The following is a 12,342-nucleotide window of genomic DNA, read 5'->3' on the forward strand; positions in this document are numbered from 1 at the left end:
TGGTCTATCCAGTTTCTTTGTATATTTCTGTACACAATTTTTAATATGTACTGTATGTATAAATATGTCTAATACACTTGGATTTTAAGGGAATTGATGGTCTGACTGACAAATCTATACTCTTCCAAATACTTGTGCAATCTTCCCCCGTTAAAAATCCCAATAGCCCTAAAATAAAGATTGGCATCTTTTATGGGATGTGGGGAATTTAACTATTTACCCTTATTGATGGAACATTAACCTATCCTCATTCATATTTGTTTGTTCAAAAAAAGGGGGAGGGGCTTTGTCATTGTTGTTATACCATGTTGTTTAAATTCTATGTTCACTGTGATTTAGTATATACAATGTTGACAAATGACGGGGGCATCTAGTGTAGAGAAAGACTGAAAACAATAGACTCATTTACAAACTCGCTTACTACTTTCTTTTAATGCAAAGTATTAATGTAATGCTATACATTTTTGATCATCTGCTTTGCCCAGAATATGAAATACTGCTTCATGGTTTTATTTAGGTATTTGCATAAATTATGTCCACTTTAGTATATGTGCATCATTTTTTTGCAATGGTTCATTTTTTATTTTATTTTTAATGCATATATAAAGATATTTGTTCCTGGTTCCATTAACACAGGTGTTGGGTATTTTGACTCACAACTCATCCCCTCACTGGAACAAACCAAGTCAATGTAGAAAGAGCAACGCCATAAGGGGTTTCACTGCAGTCAGTTGTAGTGTTATAGGCAGTAACTCTTGCAATAGGTAACCTGTTAGACCACTAATGCTTTTGCAGCTAACGTCCCTCCTGCTAGGTGGCTGTATGTAGCAACACATGAAACATATCTGTTATGGTTTCAGATATTGTTCTGCTTATTCTTGTCTTTCCAACACAGCTGGAGGATCCAGTTTTAACTGTTAACTCATCCTCCAGAAGTGACTGGAAAATTTTTGTGTCCTATTAGCCAACCAGTTCCAAATTCATACATGGTGTCCATTCATTTTTAGGTTTTCCTGGAGCAAAGGGTATTCCTGGAGACAGAGGGGCTCCTGGTCCTGCTGGGTCAAAAGGCAGGCCAGGTCCTAGTGGGGATGTAGGACGTCCTGGAGATTTAGGACCAGCTGGACCTCCAGGACCAAGTGGGCGTGATGGACGTCCGGGCATTCCAGGGCCTAAAGGTTGGATTAATGCAAATGTTTTAAACTCTTGTGACTACAGCAATAATAAATACTGTATATTTTACTTGCACTTTGTATCATGTTTTAGGTGATAAAGGGTCTTCTGGTTTGATTGGTTTTCCTGGCATGCCTGGCCTGCCAGGCCTCCCCGGTCCTAATGGATTTAAAGGATTTGACGGATTAACTGGAAGAGATGGACTTCCTGGATCTGAGGGAAGAAAGGGGGAGAAAGGTAATTTTTAGTCATTACAAAAAAAGAAAATGTGTTTATTTCTAAATACTGTATATTCCTTGTTGAAACTGGAATCATCCAAGGAGTACATATGTTCTAGCCGTGTGGTAATTTGGGCGCAGGTGGAAGCCAAAAGACTGCTCTCTCTGCGCTAGGTAATCTCTACTGATTACCTAAGTTTACCCTTGGCCGTGTAATTCGGGGTCCAGCTATTGCCAGCACCCGAATTACGGTTATTGGGCTTCTCTGCTTTAGCCGTAACTATTATTTCAGCCTATGGTGGTGGCCAAGTGACCTGACTATCCACCCATTACTTCAGTTTTTACAATAGTATAGTTCTATAGTAAAAGCCTCCTTCTGTATGTAACATTATATTCCAGATGTGCATTAATCGTCATCTTGGATGTTCTCCAGAATAGCTTTATGTTGTATTGACAGGGTGGTTCCATCTTGTATATAAGACCAGGAAAAGGTAAACAGGATATGACGACCTTAACAGAAAGTCTTAACTGAATATTACTAACAGGAACATTAAATGAAACAGATAGGAAAAAAAATCTTTTATTTCCTGACTTGTGTACAATATTATTTGTACATTACAAAACTTGAGCCTAGTTCTCAATACTTAAACTTCATGCAAATGCTAAATAACACTCATCCAGGTTCAGTGCCATGTTGTCCAAGAATCTAGCTTGTGCACAGCTGGCCCACAATGTCATCTAGTTATTTGCCTTATTAGATCACTAAGTGACAAGTGATGCACAAGCCCATTGTGCCCATGCTTACTAGTGCTGCAGGATATTGCTCACTCATGCACCGCACTGACCTCCTCCTCCTCCTGCCATTAAACAGGACCTACTGTGCGGCTATAGCTAAACAGTTTGTCTGTACAAAACTTATTTTCCAAACGATTGCCCTAACAGTTGACTTGCTAACATTAATGGAGATTTGCTAATGACTATAGAGGATCAGTTTAATCTTATATAAGCAGCGGAACAGCATTAAAAGACATTGAAGCAGGTATCGGCACAAACTGCAGTTTTTTAGCATAAACACAGTGTAACAGCTTATACTGTGTATATGGGGACTAAATCATGTATATATCTTAACAAGGGAGTGAAATAAATAATTAAAGTATACAGCATTGTTCAATAGGACCTTATATTTTAAACATATTTACATATGAGTATGCTGCCAATTTTAAGGCTGGCACAAACATTAAATAATGGATGTTATCTTTAATTTTCTACAGACAGGCTAGATTCAGCGTGGTCAGCTGCATAATGCATGCATTATAATGTGTGTGAACTGCAATGGAGACTCTACATAAACTTTGATACAAAGACTGCATGCAGCAAGTTAAAATACCGTGAGCAGTACTGTGAACAGGCCCATAGTGAGTTGACTTAGGAGTTGAATTACTCTGTAACACAACTGAGCACTGTGCACTAGCCGACAGGCTGCATTCACAATGGTCAGTTGCATAACCCATGCGTTATAATGCGTTACAATGTGTGTGAACTGCAATTGAAACTGGATATAGACTTAAATATAAACAACTAGTAGACCTAAGTCCGTTTAAAAATGGGCTCCAGGTCTGTCTCTCACCGCCGCATGTCGGTGCGCATGGGCGTGCATTCGCCCGCCCGGGTAACTGGCCCCATCCTCCTGTCCCAACGCACATGCGCAGTAGCAAAAAGCATGGACATAGAGACAGGAGTACGCAGGGACAGTTAGGTTTTATTAGGGAGGATAATAATAATAAATACAAAGCCTGCATGCAATGAGTTAGAATAACAGGATCAGTTGCAACACAGTACTGTGAACAGCCCCATAAAATTGTGTGGTCAGTGAACTGACATGCACAATTATTCTGCAATGCAACTGAGCACTGTGAACTTTCTACATACATCCACTGCTTGACTTAATGTACATGATAATTTGTATAGACAGGGACAGAGGGATAAGAGCAGGAATAACATTTGTGTACATTGCTAAATAATGCCAATTTACTATCCGCTTCACCCAAATATTTGAGGCTGAACTTATGGGCTGTGTGTGGACTTGCCCTACTAAAAGGCAAACTTAAAATAATCAGCATTAGAGACGATGTATATTCCTAAGGGCAACCATGCCACCTAATGGCATCAGACTGGGGTGTGTACTTGTTCTACACTGCTATCATTGCTGGAAAAGGCAGATTGCCTGGTTGGGACTGTGATCACTAGCGCTCACTCTAGATGCTTAAAAAAAGCAATGTGTCTGTATACAAGATACAAGTAGTGCCTTTGTCTTTGCCTGAAACACCAAAATGAAAGTTTTAAAATGTTGTGGGTTCAGTTGTGTTGCGATAAATTAGATTGTAAAAAGTTAATAACTCCATTTTTAGTTGAGTATATTAGTTAACCTCCTCAGCAGTATTATTCTTACCAGGTTTCATTTATAAAAGCAGTACAATTATTTCTCTGGAAAGAGTCATACCGCTTAGTAAAGGCAGCCAGAGAGTGACCCTGTAGTGGTAGACAGAGTGTGCCCCCCCCCCCATTAAAGGTAGATAGAAAGTGTACCCTCCCCCCCCCGTGTAAATATCCATAGAGGTCCCCAGAGTATAGGTAGGTAGAGAGTGCCCCCCCGCTTATAGGTAACCAGGCAGTGGCCCCACAATTTATGTAAGAAGAAAGTGCTCCCCCTGTTAAAGGGAGCCAGAGAGCCTCTATTAGTGCAGGTAGCCAAAGAGTGCTCCCCTCACTCTTTTAGTATATGTATCCAGTGGGTGCCCCCACATTCAGTATAGATGCCCCCAGTGGCCCCCTGTCCCCTATGCAGAGTGTGCAGTGAAGCTTGCATTACTTACTTCCCCAGGATCTGACCACTTGCTGCACGTCTTCCTCCTGTCATCCGGGGTGCTCTGTCTCTATGCTGAGATTGTTGTCTGTCCACGTATGGCTGGCCACTGCCAGCCTCATGGATACCGCTGGGAGGGCTGTCTGCAGGGTGACAGTGGAGCTGTAATCACTCACCTCCCTGAGATCCAGTGGCAGCAGCTCTTCTTCTCTGTGTCCTTCCAGGACTCCATCACTACTCCAAGATCACTATCTTGGAGTAGTGATGGAGTCCTGGAAGGACACAGAGAAGAAGAGCTGCTGCCACTGGATCTCAGGGAGGTGAGTGATTACAGCTCCACTGTCACCCTGCAGACAGCCCTCCCAGCGGTATCCATGAGGGTAGCTTGGGTCTACTGCTAATTGCTGTAAAAAGTAACCAAGCTACACTCAGGAATACTGCTGTCATACTCACCGGCCTGGCTCCCTCCAGCGTCTTCGCGGGCGCGTCCATACACGCGCGGGCACGCTGGGATTTGTAGTCCCTGTAGACTGTCATGGCGCGCACGGCGCTGTGCGCGTGCGCAGTGCGCGCGTTGGGTTGCGCGCATGCGCACGCGGCGCCGCGCGCACGCGCACTCCTCGCTGCGCGCATGCGCGGGCGCTCATTTTGGCGCCCATTGCCCTATTTAAACAGGTCTGCCCATAACTCAGTGCTGTTTGTTCATACAGCGTGTGCCCAGTGAACCTGTTATTATATTGATTGTTTTCCCGGTATTGACCCCTGGCTTGTGACCTCGACTACTCCTGTCTGCTGCCCGTCTTGATCCCTGGCTTGTCTCTCCGCTATTGACCGTCTGCTGCCTGCCTCGACCTCCGGCCTGTCCCTGACCATTCTGATCTCCGCCTGCCCTGATCTTGGCTTGCCTTCGACTTCGAGTACACCTGTACCTTGGCTCTCCACACTGAGACGTCACCTGTTCTCCAATCCACTGTGGGATTATCCTGAGCGCAACCTGGTGGGCACTAGGCAGCGAAGTTCCACTTCCCCCTCCTGGGGTAGTGGTCCTGCTTCCCCCTCAAGGGGTCGTGGGTGAAGACCCGTGGTCACTTAGACTCTGCGCTTGGGTGGTCCGTATCATAGTGGGGCGGTCAACAGCCCTTTCCGCAACCCTAACAGTAACAAACAGCCAAGATGAACGACTCTGGAGAGCGATCACCGTTTGATGCCCTCTGTGATTTGGTACAACAACTGACTATGTCCGTGCAGCTAGTTCAAAGGGACTGCACTGAGATCCGTGGCCAGTTTGCCAATCTACAGAACCCTGCAGCTTCCATCATCCCTGCTCCTGATCCGCCTCCTGCCGCTGCTCCTGTTCTACCACCTGCCAACCTTGAACCAATAGCTCCCGAACCGAAGTTGCCACTACCAGAACGCTTCTCTGGGGATCCAAGCAAATTCAGACTGTTCAGGAGTGCCTGCTACCTGCACTTCTCCCTGTTACCCCACACCTATGCCAGCGAGAGTGTCCGTGTTGGAGCTATCATCTCCCTGCTCCAGGGGGAACCACAGGCCTGGGCCCTTCGTCTGGTAGATCAAAGTGATGTCTGTTTGCAAGATTCCGCATCCTTCTTTGAAGCAATGGCAGAACTGTATGACGACCCTAGCAAAGGAGCCTCAGCAGATGCCACCATACGGGCTCTTCGGCAGGGTCGCAGGACGGTGGAGGAGTATGTCCTGGAATTCCGTCGCTGGTCTGGCGACTTAGACTGGAACGAGTCAGTACTCAAGTCACAGTTCCGTCTGGGCCTTTCTGAGACTGTCAAAGATGAGCTTGCCCGGGTGGGGATCCCAGCCACTCTTAAGGATCTCATCCAGCTCGCTATCCAGATTGACCGACGCTTAAGAGAGAGACGTCAGGAAAGAGCTGGAATTTCTCGCAGTTCCTGGGTTCCTCCCGCTCCAGTGCTTCCTCCAGTTGCACCTGCTGCCTCCAACTTCCCATCCATGGAGGAACCTGAGCCCATGCAGTTGGGCCTTGCCCGACCGTCCTTGTCTCCTGAGGAAAGACAACGTCGTCGAGCTGCCAACCTCTGTCTGTACTGTGGGGCCTCCGGACACTTTCGTCAGGATTGTCCAGTTCGCCCTCTAAGTAAGCCTGATTCCATCCACTCTTTGGAATTGCAAAGTCCCTTGGCTTCAGCTGCTCACATCCCTCTTTCTCTCCTTTTACAGGATCCCAGAGGAAAGAATATTAATATTGGAGCCATCATCGACTCAGGGGCTTGTTCCTGCTTTCTAGATCTTCATCTGGCCCAACAACTCCAATTACCAATCCGCCAGAAGAATAAGCCTCTACTCATTCAACTTGCTGATGGGTCATCTATCCATTCCGGACCAGTCACACTAGAGACTTTTCCCCTACTGGTCACCATCAAAAATGATCATCAAGAGTACCTCTGCTTTGACCTGATTCCCTCTCCTCTGTTTCCTGCCATCCTGGGAATGCCCTGGCTTAAGAGCCACAACCCTCTGATTAACTGGATCTCCGGGGAGGTCCTTTTCAACTCCCCCTACTGCTCTCGCTTTTGCTTTCCGAGTATAGGCCGCCTGCTTTGTACCAGCTCTAAAAAAGCCACTCTGGTTCCAGCCGTCTACCACGACTACCTAGACGTGTTTGATAAAAAAGGGGCTGATTCTTTACCGCCACACCGTATCTACGACTGCCCCATAAACTTACAGCCTGGAGCGGCCATTCCCTATGGCAGAATTTATCCTCTCTCTGAACCAGAGTCACTGATCCTTAAGGAATACATCGAGGAAAACCTCAAGAAGGGATTCATCAGACCCTCTTCTTCTCCGGCCGGTGCCGGAATCTTCTTCGTGGAGAAAAAAGACGGTTCCCTCAGGCCTTGCATAGACTATAGAGCACTTAATGTTATCACGACTAAGGACCGCTATCCGCTACCCCTGATGTCTGAATTGTTCCAAAGACTGCGGTCTGCGAAGGTCTTTACCAAGCTGGATTTGAGAGGAGCCTACAATCTGGTACGAATCCGGGAGGGTGATGAATGGAAAACGGCCTTCAGATCCCGTTACGGCCACTTTGAGTACCTGGTCATGCCCTTCGGCCTCTGTAATGCCCCTGCAACCTTCCAACGTTTTATCAATGATGTGTTGAGAGACTTTATTGATGACTTCCTTGTTGTTTACTTAGATGATATTCTGATCTTCTCATCATCCTTGGAGGAACATCGGGTCCATGTCAAAAGGGTTCTTTCCCGGCTACGCACACATGAACTTTATGCCAAAGCAGAAAAGTGCGAGTTTGAACAGAATAACATTCAGTTCCTGGGCTTCCTAATCTCTGCTGAGGGAATAGAGATGGATCCTAACAAGGTATCCGCCATCTTGAACTGGCCGGAGCCTTCTGACTGTAAGGGGGTGCAACGGTTTATCGGGTTTGCCAACTTTTACAGAAGATTCATAAAGAACTTTTCTAAGATTGTTGCCCCCATCACGCGACTAACCAAGACTCACCTTCCGTTTAAATGGACACCTGAAGCTCAGTCTGCCTTCAAGGATCTAAAGACTCTGTTCACTTCTGCCCCGATTCTCCGACATGCTGATCCTTCTCAAGCCTTTGTGTTGGAGGTAGACGCTTCAGAAACTGCAGTCGGGGCCATTCTCTCACAACGGTTTGAACCCAAGGCCCTTCTTCATCCTACAGCCTTCTTTTCCCGGAAACTTAGTTCCTCTGAAAAGAATTACGATGTCGCAGATAGAGAACTTCTGGCCATTAAAGCAGCTCTTGAAGAATGGCGTTATCTGCTAGAGGGAGCAACACATCCCATCCTGATCTTCACTGACCACAAGAACCTGGAGTATTTGCGTTCTGCGAAGAGACTGAAGCCTCGTCAAGCCCGCTGGGCCTTATTCTTCTCCAGGTTCAACTTCCATCTGACCTTCCGTCCTGGATCCAAGAATTCCAAAGCCGATGCTCTCTCTCGTATGTTTAATGAGGGTTATGCCACCAATCCGACCTCTGACACCATTCTTTCTGCTAATCACTTTCTTCTTCTACAATCTGAATTGTTGGAGCAAATCAAACAAGTCATTGTTACATTACCTGCACAGGAAGTTCCTTCAAGTCTGGTCTGCAGTGATGGTCTGTTTCTTCATGGAGATAAGATTTTTATTCCTCCTGCTCTTCGTCAGGAAGTGCTGGCCAACTGTCATGACAACAAGTTGGCGGGACATTTTGGAATTACCCGAACTCGGAAGCTCCTCCAGAGAAGTTTTTGGTGGCCAACTCTTCCTAAAGACTGTAAGCACTTTGTACTTTCGTGTGAAACCTGCGCAAGATCAAAGAGTTCCAGAACTAAGCCTTGGGGTCTTCTTAATCCTTTGTCCGTTCCTGAGCGACCTTGGGACAAAATAGCTATGGACTTTATAGTCGACTTACCACCTTCCCAAGGATTCACTGCCATTCTGGTGGTAGTCGACCGCTTTACCAAAATGGCTCACTTCATTCCTTTGAAGGGTGTTCCCTCTGCCGCTACGACCGCCCAGATGTTCCTAAAAGAAATCGTCCGTCTCCACGGCCTCCCTTCCGAGATTGTTTCCGACAGAGGCTCTCAGTTCACCTCCAGATTCTGGAAAGAACTCTGTAAACTCCTGAACATCAAGTCCTGCCTCTCGTCTGGGTACCACCCACAAAGCAACGGCCAGACTGAGAGGACTAACCAGACGCTTGAACAATACCTGCGTTGCTTCTCTTCTGCCTCCCAAGATGACTGGTCCTCCCTACTCGCCACAGCTGAGTTTGCCTACAACAACTCTGTGCATGCCGCCACTAAAATGTCACCATTCTTTGCCAACTTTGCCTATCATCCTGTATACCTACCTGGAGTGGTGCCCGAGTCCTCAGTTCCTACCGTTCAAGATAGACTTAAATTGTTAACTGAGAATTTCAAGAAACTACAGTCCATTCTGCTGGAATCCCAAGAAAAGTCTAAATGGTGGGCAGACATGAAACGGGGAGAGAGCCCTAGTCTAATTCCAGGTGACATGGTGTGGTTATCCACTAATAATCTACGCCTTTGTTGCCCCTCTAAGAAATTAGGACCCAAGTTTGTGGGTCCTTTTCCCATAGACAAGGTTATCAACCCCGTGGCATACAGGTTGAAACTTCCTAGTTCTATGAGTATACATCCAGTTTTCCATGTATCATGTTTAAAGAAGGTCATGCCTGATAAATTTAATCGCTCTGCTGTTCCTCCTCCTCCTGTGCTGCTTGATGGGCAAGAAGAGTATGAGGTAGAAAGGATTTTAGATTGCAGGAGAAGAGGAAGATCTTTTCAGTACCTGGTTAAGTGGAAAGGGTTTGGGGTTGAGGAAAATTCCTGGGAACCCGTGCAGAATTTACATGCGACTAGGTTAATTAAGATTTTTCACTCCAAGTTTCCTGAGAAACCGTATCCTGGAAGCACCCGGAGGTTGCTCCTGGGGGGGGGGCAATGTCATACTCACCGGCCTGGCTCCCTCCAGCGTCTTCGCGGGCGCGTCCACGCTGGGATTTGTAGTCCCTGTAGACTGTCATGGCGCGCACGGCGCTGTGCGCGTGCGCAGTGCGCGCGTTGGGTTGCGCGCATGCGCACGCGGCGCCGCGCGCACGCGCACTCCTCGCTGCGCGCATGCGCGGGCGCTCATTTTGGCGCCCATTGCCCTATTTAAACAGGTCTGCCCATAACTCAGTGCTGTTTGTTCATACAGCGTGTGCCCAGTGAACCTGTTATTATATTGATTGTTTTCCCGGTATTGACCCCTGGCTTGTGACCTCGACTACTCCTGTCTGCTGCCCGTCTTGATCCCTGGCTTGTCTCTCCGCTATTGACCGTCTGCTGCCTGCCTCGACCTCCGGCCTGTCCCTGACCATTCTGATCTCCGCCTGCCCTGATCTTGGCTTGCCTTCGACTTCGAGTACACCTGTACCTTGGCTCTCCACACTGAGACGTCACCTGTTCTCCAATCCACTGTGGGATTATCCTGAGCGCAACCTGGTGGGCACTAGGCAGCGAAGTTCCACTTCCCCCTCCTGGGGTAGTGGTCCTGCTTCCCCCTCAAGGGGTCGTGGGTGAAGACCCGTGGTCACTTAGACTCTGCGCTTGGGTGGTCCGTATCATAGTGGGGCGGTCAACAGCCCTTTCCGCAACCCTAACAACTGCCAAGAAGGGTAATTGTTGAGAAATGACTCAGGGCCCGTTTACTGCACAGCGTTTCCCCACATGCAAGTAGAGTGGTAAAATGCTGCCTACTCAGTCAGTTGGTTTGCAGTCCGAATCGCATGTCGGTGCGGTTCAGACAGCATGCTGCTCTTTACCTGCTCCGCAAGCATCTGTGTGCACCAGCACTTTTTCTTCTTTATTTGCTCACTAATAACTTTATTTGGAGTCTATCTGATTATTTGACCTGCAGCCAGCAAGATATCAGTTAGCTTCAGTGAGGTGCAAATATGCATTCAAAAGACATCAGAGCAATCTTATATTGTTTCACATTTATTTTTTACTGTGTTTAATGTTTTTAGAGGAGCATTTTTGTTTTCAGTGTAATCCCACTTTAAGCCAGGTATTTTATTAGGTGAATTTTGTTTCCTTAGGCATCACAGGTGATGTAGGTCCACCAGGCTTTAATGTCCCTGTAGGTGGCCTAGATTCAGCAAAAGGAGACCCCGGAGACCCAGGACGAAATGGACAACCAGGGTTTACTGGACCAAGAGGTAATGTTATTTAAATATTACTGACATTAAATATTTATTTTACCAGTAATGCAGAGGCAGAGGTAATAATTCAGCCCACACATTAATCTAAACCACTTCTTTGTGAAGAATCTTATTCAAATCAATTATAAGAAGATTATTTTTACATTACCAACCAGTAGTTATACAAACTAAAAAAAAAAAAAAAAAGTCAATAAGAAAATAGCATTGCGTTCATGATATTAGTCCATAAGGCTACAAATATCATCTTTGAGGTACATACTGAAGACGTTCTGAGGATATTTTGCATTATGAATCCTCTCATTAAAATTGAGCTTCATCAAAACTCTCTTCTGCATTTAGAGTGTTTCCTTGTACTATACAGTCTATACAGCACTAGTTTCTTATAAAGATGTAGTGTATTTGTGTAACTAAAAAGCAAATTGTGATGTTATTGTGTTTTTATAGGCGATAAAGGTCTTCCTGGTCCTCCTGGGTCCCCTGGTCTCCCTGGTTTGCCAGGTGCACCAGGAAGAGAAAAGGGGCCACCTGGAGACCCCGGGCTGCCTGGACCATATGGAAGGCCTGGTTCTCCTGGATTGAGAGGCTCACCTGGGATCATAGGATTTCCTGGAATGCCAGGAATGAATGTAAGCCTCTTTAATTATCAGTGTGGTATAATTAAGGAACAATAATTGACACATCCAATTAACCACTTGTTTCAGTTGATTTCTCACATGCAGACACCTTTGTCAACCCATTTCATGATAGTTAATAGAAACGTGAATTGAGAACAATGAGAAAACTGCCATTGCTAAACCAGATTTCAGTGTAAAATATTTTTGGCTGCTGAGCTGATCATCTGCCTTTAATAGTTTCTAAATGACTGGGCCAGAAAAAGGAAAGATATCAGGCCCTCTGACTTCCCTGACTGTATGCTTATTGGAAATGAATGATTTAGGAACTACTAAAGCCAAAAAATCAGCATGACAGCCAGCCAATGTGCATTCTATATAAGAGAATACAGATGGCAGCATCCATTTTCACATGGTTTGGGTTTTACATAAGGTCAGTCATGGACATTTATTTTGTTTGTTTTCATACAGCAGGGAGGGTTATAACTTCTGCCATGTTTTTATTGTTGTTTGTGCCCCTGTTTACATGATTTTCTCACTCTTTCTATCCATTTGATAGCTGACATTGAGAAAGATGATTGGTAGCATGGAGTGTGCCAGGGATCTATGCAGGGGCATAGCTATAAACCATGGAGGCCCCATAGCAAAACTTTGGTTGGGCCTCCAAATAATTATATTAAGGCACCTTTGTGCCCCCTCTCCCACCACACACACCAG

The 12,342-nt window shown here is 46.0% G+C and overlaps 1 protein-coding gene across 5 annotated transcripts in view; it reads left to right on the top strand.

Moving 5' to 3' along the window:
- COL4A6 (collagen type IV alpha 6 chain) overlaps positions 1-12,342 on the top strand; it is a 422,653-nt gene that overhangs the window by 364,097 nt on the left and 46,214 nt on the right. For all 5 annotated transcript variants that reach the window (XM_068251142.1, XM_068251140.1, XM_068251144.1 and 2 more), the window contains 4 exons: positions 1,008-1,178; positions 1,267-1,410; positions 10,892-11,011; positions 11,459-11,640. In XM_068251142.1, the coding sequence (XP_068107243.1) occupies positions 1,008-1,178; positions 1,267-1,410; positions 10,892-11,011; positions 11,459-11,640 (617 nt within the window). The remainder of the gene's footprint in view (positions 1-1,007; positions 1,179-1,266; positions 1,411-10,891; positions 11,012-11,458; positions 11,641-12,342) is intronic.

This window comes from Hyperolius riggenbachi, chromosome 8 (genome assembly GCF_040937935.1).
Source record: "Hyperolius riggenbachi isolate aHypRig1 chromosome 8, aHypRig1.pri, whole genome shotgun sequence".
NCBI classification, from domain to species: Eukaryota; Metazoa; Chordata; class Amphibia; order Anura; family Hyperoliidae; genus Hyperolius; species Hyperolius riggenbachi.